We start from the raw sequence: 8,052 nt of genomic DNA, 5'->3' as shown, positions 1-8,052 counted from the left end.
AGCAGTCTTGTAGGAGCTAGGCAAGCAAGAGCATATTTTCCTCCCAAATCTCAACGGAGAGAACGTAGCCTTCTATTCTCCAGGTGAGCTGATGTAGTATCTAGATTTACTGAAATATGGGAATGGGCTCATGGACAGGTTTCCCTCATTGAGTTGATCCCCTTTCAGCAGATTTTCAAGCTGCACCATCAGACTGTGGCCAATCTGCCCGTCTTGGGCCCTGAACGTATCAAACATGGGGTTTTTACAGTTCTGTCACCTTAATGATACCCAGCTTGTTACTGATGAACCAAAGGAAAGGGGTGTGGAGTAGTAACTAATGAATCTGAATGACTCTGCAATGCCTTCGAATGAATCTCTGACAAGAAGGTGATTGATGTAGGGAAACCCAAATTCCTTTAGCTTCTGGCCCAGGGTCCATGTGGGAAGATTTGTTGATGTGATTGATTGTCATGAGGGGAAGATGGATGAAGATGAAAGAGGCTTGGAAGCAGTAGAGACTAGGGGATACAAGTTTTTTTGGAATTTCACTTTTCATGAAATTTCCATTGCTCTGAGTTTTATCAGTGAAAACCTCAGATACAAGCCCACAGCAAAAACAAGGCTTGTTCTCCATGAATGACCATTTGAATAGGCCAGCAGGGAGAATTTTGTTTCTGAAAATCCCTCCTAAGACTATTTGGGTATGTCAGCAAGGTCCTGGGGGAAGATGTCAAAGTAGCAGGTGCCTGGGTTCTTTGGGTGGAGACTCAGTTAGGAATAAAGGAAAAAAATCTATTTTATTCACTCACTTGTCACAGTGTCACAACTCATGTTCCATGATGGGCAGTTTGGCATCTGTATTTATTGAGTGTGTAACCTCAGGGACAGATAATTTTTTTTTTTTCTTGGAGCCCCAGAGAAATGATCTTTAACTTTGGCTGCCTATTTCTTCACCACAATTTTGGGGCTTAGAGGATCTTTTCCATTCCCCCCTCCACCACCACCACATACACAAACACACACACACACACACACACACACCCCCATACCACACACACTTTCTTTCTCTGCCACTAAATTTAGTGTGCTTTTACCTTCCTTAGAAGGAAGGAGGTAGGATTTTCAGTTTCCTTGACATAGGTTGCATTTTATGGATTTCTCGTTGTCTCTGGTTTCTGGCATCTGTGTTGTTGTTGTTTGTCTTCAAGTCGATTCCAACTCACAGAGGCCCTATAGGACAGAGTAGAACCCCATAGGGCTTCCCAGGCTGTAATCTTTACAGGAGCAGATCGCCAGGTCTTTTCTCCCTTGGAGCCGCTGGTGTGTTTGAACTGCTGACCTTTTGGTTAGCAGATGAGCACTTACTTAACCACTGCACCACCAGGGCTCCTTTCTGGCATCTGTGGTTGTTTTAAATGTACTGGAAGCAATAGAGATCAGAGTAGACTTTCAAGTCACCTGTTTAGGTTTCTCTTAAGATGTCAACTTCCTGAATGAACATTTCACCCTCGTTTTCACTCAAAAAATAGGTTATTCCCTTTTGGAATTTTAAAAATAACATTTATTATGAATTCTTTCTGATGACAGAACACTTGTTTATTATGAACAAATTAAAAATACAGAAAAACAAAAAGGAAAGCAAAAGCCACTGTACTTTGGTGTTACATGATGGCAAATATTTTCATGTATTTGTTTAACAAAATTGCATTTATCCTAAAAATGCTGTTTTGTAATCTGCTTTGTTCAGTTAATCATAAATGTTTCCCATTTTACCAATATTTCTCATGAATAGTATTTTATGGTTAAATTATATTCCGTGTAAGATCATGATTTAACTAGTTTACCCTACTATTGAACATTTAAATTGTTTTCTAATTTAAAACAATGAGCTGGGGGTATTTTACCCACTCTTGTTGATCAGTCATTTTACTTAGTTTATTCAACGTATCTGAAATATTTCTTCCCTGCAAGGTGCTGGCCTGTGCAGACAGGCAGACTCCCAAGGTTGAGATATTCAGAGTTAGACCAATGACTGTGCCCCCACTGCTCTCTTTATGGGAAGATGTAGAAGTGCAAACGAGAAAGGCAGAATCCACAACTCTCCCAGTCATTTGTCCTGGGGCCCAAGCCCTGATGTACAGGCACCCCAGGAAGCCAAAGTTAAGAGAGTGAACACACTTTGAATATGGTTCAAGTTCAAAGGACTTCCTTGTTCCCCAAGTTGCTTGAGGTGCATTAAAGTAATACCTCCTAAATCTGGGAGTCTGGATTGTTTTCCTATTGGCTAGTGCCTGGGTCTCAATTTTATCATCTGTCAAACACTGAAATCAAGAGGTTTGGATATTTCCAGTTTCCCTCTTAGGCTGGTGGATAATTGGGATACAGAAGCAGGATTTCCTGTTCTCTTTCTGATCTTTAGGTTTCCAAAGGGAAAAATAAAAGGGACCCATCTGGATATATTCTAGAAACATTTATTGTAAAATGAAGTTGAAGTTCCCAATCTGGGAAAATAATGAAACGGGTCATTTTACAGCTCTTGGGGAGGGGGGGTTCCCTTTTGTGGGACCTTGTCTGGGTAAGTTGTAATCACCTGTCCGCTTACTGTGACCATTCCCTCTCCATGGCTCTAGAGATGGTTTATGAGATGGAGAAGTCCTTAGGTTGTGTTGGGACCTGTGTTCCCCAGGGTTGGGTGGGAAGAATTTTCAAAAGTGCAGACTCAGGTGAAAAACCCAACACCCTAAAAACCTCCCAGATAGGTGGTCTCAGCCCCGCTGATCTGCATGAACTTGTAGTTGGTCTTTCTGGAGACGGCCAGAGTAGGGAAAGGTTGCTCCTTCAGGAGTCTGAACCAATTCCTTTGATTTTTGCTTCCATTCCCTCTGTTCCCCTAAGGGAACCAGTACTTTGAGGGTCCCTCTGGATATGGACCCTAAACAAAAGTCTCCCATTAGCAAGCTGCATAAATATAAGCACAAAGACTAGGAAGTAACTTGAAGGAGACATGAAATGGGGTCTACCTAAGTCAAAAGGCCCAGGTTCCAACTTCAGCTCTGACAAGAATATGCCTGTATAATCTTAGGCCTCTGTTTTCCCATTTATTATCAGTAATCATGAGGACTATAGGCCAACCGTGTGATTTTCCAATTGTTTTCCAATCTACTCTCTCCAAAAGAGAAGCTGTGTCCCCCTGCTCTGTCTTGCAACAGAGCAAGTGAGTTTGTGTGGGGTGCTATCGGGCACTGCCCTTGTCTTGGGACCGGGCGCTGTCCGGGGAGCGCATGCAATAGTACTTGTTGACTACGTGCCTACACTGGTCGCACTTCACTGTGCAGCACCACTGGAATTTGCAGTTACAGCTGCTGATGGCCTCTGTTCTCCTCTCTTCGACCTGCAGACCACACTCGGTGCACAGGCGCCCACAGCTGCGTTGCTCCCACCTGGATGTGTTGTGGCTGTTCTGCAGACACTCTCGACCCTCTGTGCCATAGATGCCCAGGCTGGAATTGCGGATACAGTAATCTGGTGACTCCTCCAAGAAGATCAGCTCAGCCTCTGCACTAGGAAGGAAGGCTGCGGTGGGTGCCCAGCGGCCCTCAGCACTGTTCCCAGCCCTTAGCCGCGGCTTATCCATCTCAATTTTCAGTGCCCGGTCATACTTGGCCTTTAGGTAGTCTCCCATCTCCCGGAAGTCAGCTAGCTGCAGCCAGCATGTCTGGATGCTGCAGCTTCCCGAGATGCCATGACATTTGCAGGTCCTCTTCATGGTGGCTCTCACTGCCTTCAGAGAGAGAGAATGAAAGAGAGAATGGCTGAGGGTAGGGAAGACCAAGGGCTAGTGATTAAATGGAATATTTTAGAGCTGTTTTTCTTAGCTTCAGAGGAAGTTCTGGGGAAGCTGATGAAAAATATTCCTGGGCTCTACTTCAGATCTTCTCAATTAGCATATGCAGAGGGTTAATGGCCTTGATACTGGCAATTTTAAAGCTCCCCCAGATGATTTTGATGGAGAGCCAAGCAAGTGCTGAGAAGGCGACTGGAGCCAGCCAACCTAGGCTCCTGGCCCAGCTCTGTCACTTGTTGGGCTTGTTTCTCTATCTGCCAATGGGAAGAAGACTCACATAAAATAATGATCAAGAAAGTACCTTGTAAATTATAACAGGAAATAAGATCAGTGTCGCTGTTACTGTCTTGAAGCTGGAGTCTGGGGTATTTGTGAAGGTTTGAATTTTCCCTCCCCACAGGTAAGGAAGCCTCTGGAGTCTGTGCCCCCAGCCCTAACACCTGGTTGTTATTTCCTTGAAAATCTCTTCCCCCGGCCCAGGCAACTAGGACATCTAGGTACAGGTTCACAAGGAAATTTCTATGTTCTTGGTTCTGAATCCAACTTATTTTCAGATTTGAGTTCAGAATACTCCTGAGACTGCTACCCCACAAAAGCCTGGGGATGAATTATAACCCTAGGGGGAGAGTAGCCTCTTCTAGAGAAACCTGGATCCAGAGGGACCTGCCAATCCCTGGCAGTCCATACAGACCTGAGGACACAAGACTGGAAAATAAACCTCAGTTCATTTCCTAGAGCACACAGTTGAAATGACCGAAAATTAAAGTCACAGAAGCAAGGCCTTGATTCTGCATTGGTCTCTATTCTCAGAAACCTGCCTATGGAGCGGGCCAAAACAGAGGATTTAGTGTTAAGAGAACTAGACAGGGAGTTAGAAGATCTAAGTTCATTGCCTGGCTCTGATGCTTATTAGTTGTGCTGCCTTGGACAAGCCACTTAGTTCGGGCTTAACTAGCTTCATCGTCCAGAGAATGGGGGTAACCATCCCAGTCCTATAGGTGGCATGAGGATGAAATGTGTGGGCATAAGACAGCTCTTGGTAAGTTGTAAAGACCTGCAGATGTGAGGCTGCTGCCAATACTGAGCCTTGTGGCTCACTGGTTGACTCCTATACCCACCAGCCTTCCTGCCCTATTGTTATGAAGATTCATCAGGGCTCTGGCATCCTTCCCCTTCTCCAGGCTGTCCACAAAGAGCTTGGAGATTCTTTCTCCAAATTCCACATTGTCGCTGCAGCCTCCCCAGATCCAGCCGTGGCCTCCTATACATAAGGAAAGAATAAGCTCTGCATCAGCTTTCTGTTAAGTCCCAGGAGAAACATTGTGGTTATTTTGGCTGATAGAGCCAAACCATACCCAAGAGCCCTAAAACCTTGTAAAGCTCAAGGTGAGACAGGGAAATAGAGGTGATGAGGTTAGGTGGAGGGAGTCCTTTTCCCATGCCCAGTGGCCCACGCTTCAGGTAATTCTAGCTGTAGGCCTTAGTCTCTATACCCATAGTAAAGGTAAGAACACTGGGGCTGGACTAGATGATCTCAAAGGTTCAGCCCAGCTCAAACGTTCCGGGTTTCTGTACTATTATTCTACAGTAGTCTTGTCAGAGCCTCCTCCTCCTTCATTAGTGCCAAATCTGTATTATTAAGTCTCTTAGGTGGCCTGCAAATAGTGGAGAAGCTCTGGATTACAGATAACCCATTCTAAGCCTGAATACCAGAGTTAGCTTTAGACTGTCTTTGGTCTCCTTATTCCTAGCTGCCTTGTTAGAAATGGAGCTTGGTGGTACTTGCTAATCTCTGGACTGATGGATCCAGGCTCAACTCTCAGGAGAGTCTAGATCCAGGATTTCCCACAAATGAAGGGACTTCTGGGGTTGAGGGGTTTGAGGGAACTGTGTTCCTCAGCCTTTCCCTGAAAGACTCTAACGTGTGCTCAGCTCTGCAGTCCTTCACCCCGTCCCACCCCCATCAGAGATCACAACTTACCTGTTTTTCCATTTTTTGACTCATCACAGCCACAGTTTTCAAAGTCTCCCATGCTACAATTCTTGGTAATGGTGTACATGACCCCCGCAGAGCTGATTGCGTGAATGAAGGAAGTCTCCCTAGTGGCTTCAGAGAGAAAGAGGGAACTGGAAACTTGGACCCCAATAAAATAAAACACAGCTTTACAGAAACAATGCAGTTTCTCTCCTCTGTCCCCCACCCACTTTGAGTTTAAGAGAAGAATGCTCTTCTACTCGAGAGAACAATTAATGTCTTTCTAGCATTCTGACTGTATCCAGGCAGGAATGAGCTCCTCCATGCTGCAGGTGGGGAAAGTAAAACCTAGAGAGATGGTGAATGAGACCAAGACCACTCTCCTCACCAGCTGTGGTGTTGGAACCAGGGCTCTGCTCTCCTGAAGTCCAGCCTAGAGCTCTACCCACTAGACACTGCTACTCATGCTTAGGTATGGACAGTGAGGCCTCGGGGCCATGGGGTTGGCTCGAGAGAGAAGGACATTTCTTCATCCTGGTCATGAAATAATAAGGACCCTGGATACCACTTACTAAACTACAGAGGCGTGAGGAGACAGCAGGGTCTTTCTCAGTATTTATGTTGGGGGAATTCTGAATGGACAAGGGGTGAAATCAACAGCTTTTCTCATTTGCCCCTCAGTCGCAGGGCTGCAGGAGCCACTGACCCAATATTGTCATATTTCATTTCCACATACCCCATCTGTCTACCCCACAGGAAGATATTTATTTCTACCCTGTCCCCTAAGCCCACTCCCACCAACTGTTGTCAAGCAACTCTACTGTTTCTACACAGAGGACTTTTATGCAGACTGCTACACACAGTTACAAACAGCTACATAGGTATACAAGTGAACGCAGACACACAGACACAGACACACACAAATAGACACCACCAGAGGTACAGCTCAGTGTGATCTCTCAGCTTCTCTATTGTTGGGCTTTTGTGACAGCTGGGCAGATGTGCAACTCCCTCAGGTGCTGCAAACATAGAGCCCTTTCCCTGTTTTTAGTTCATGCAAATCAGCTTGAGGTGAGTATAAACACATGAATACAGGCATGCAATCACAAAATATAGTAATGTATTACATTTGTATAGAGATACCTTTGTATCCACCTTATTGAATCCTTACAATACCCTGGGTGAGCTAAACAGAGCTGGCCTTATTGGCCCAAATGAGGAAAAACAGACTGAGAGAAGGGAAGCAACTCAGGGTCACACAGCACAGAAGTGCCAGTTCAGCAAATTACTGGTAACCTTTCATTTCACTGTGCACATAAATGTTACACGTACACATATACCCCCTTTTACAGGTGTGGTCCTGCACACACTTACCACTTCTCAGCCTGTTGTGAGTGGAGAGCTGCAGAGCATTTTCAGGACAGTTCCAGCGTTCCCAAGCAAATTGGAACTTACACTCCTCAACGCCACTCTGGGCCCCCAGGGCCACACTGGTGGTGTAGGTCAGATAGGCCTGTCAAAGGGGAAAGGGCTGTGAGCTTCTGCCCCAGCTCAGGTCTCTGGGGTGGAGGAAACAGGCAGGGGTCCTATGGGCTACTTCTTCATTAAGGAATAATTGGGGGTTCCTCTGGTACTTTCTCCCCTCCCCTCTTTTTCTTCTCCTAAAGAGTCCTCTAAGGAACACAGATGAGTAAAAAAGGAGCCAGAGACCATCATACCTTGGGACCTGTTATCAGGAAGTTGTTCACTGACCTACCAAAAAGAGAGTAGACAAGACAGGTGAATGGAGATGAGACAATAGGGCTGCCTTGGGAGTTAAGAGGGGTGAGAGGAAAGGACTTACCAGGCAGAAGCACTGAGGGTGGCCCAGCATATGCCCACAGCCACCCAGAGCATAATCAGGTCCCCCATGGCCCTGCCCATCCCAGAGGACCAGGTCCAGTCCAGGGCCAAGTCCAGGGAAGGAGTGAGGAGAGAGCAGGGCCTTTCTCAGTATTTATGTGGGGGAAATTCTGGATGGCCAAGGGGGGAAAATCAACAGCTCTTTTCATTTGTCCCTCCCTGGCAGGGCTGCAGAAGCCACTGACCCAATGGGGGACCAGGGAGGAGGGACTCAGCCCAAAATCTGCAAGGAAAGCCCCGCCCCACCCTGGCCAGCCCAGCTAGCCCTTCTTCCCTCCCTCCCAGGATGAAAGAAGGGCTGAAGGTTTTCCTCTATCCTTAGGGTTTTTTTTTTTTTTTTTTTTTTTAG

General features: G+C 46.0%; 1 protein-coding gene across 1 annotated transcript; it reads right to left on the bottom strand.

Moving 5' to 3' along the window:
* Positions 1 to 3,214: 3,214 nt before the first annotated feature.
* WNT8A (Wnt family member 8A) lies at positions 3,215 to 7,712 on the bottom strand. The gene is made up of 6 exons (XM_049868674.1): positions 7,645 to 7,712; positions 7,520 to 7,553; positions 7,176 to 7,314; positions 5,808 to 5,933; positions 4,945 to 5,087; positions 3,215 to 3,763 (listed from the first exon to the last, which is right to left on the bottom strand). Exons 1-6 carry the CDS (start codon positions 7,710 to 7,712, stop codon positions 3,215 to 3,217), a joined length of 1,059 nt encoding a protein of 352 aa, XP_049724631.1.
* Between the last annotated feature and the right edge of the window lie 340 nt (positions 7,713 to 8,052).

The sequence above is a fragment of the Elephas maximus genome, chromosome 2 (assembly GCF_024166365.1).
Source record: "Elephas maximus indicus isolate mEleMax1 chromosome 2, mEleMax1 primary haplotype, whole genome shotgun sequence".
Lineage (NCBI taxonomy): Eukaryota > Metazoa > Chordata > Mammalia > Proboscidea > Elephantidae > Elephas > Elephas maximus.
The sequence above is the reverse complement of the archived record's forward strand: the minus strand, read 5'-3'. Positions and strand labels throughout refer to the sequence as shown.

Coding starts and splice junctions, on each gene's coding strand:
- WNT8A (XM_049868674.1), bottom strand. CDS start 7,712: ATGGGGGACCTGATTATGCTCTGGGTGGCTGTGGGCATATGCTGGGCC. Junction 7,315..7,519: donor TCCTGATAACAGGTCCCAAG/GTATGATGGTCT, acceptor CCCCTTTGACAG/GCCTATCTGACCTACACCAC. Junction 5,088..5,807: donor GTCAAAAAATGGAAAAACAG/GTAAGTTGTGAT, acceptor CCTTATGTATAG/GAGGCCACGGCTGGATCTGG.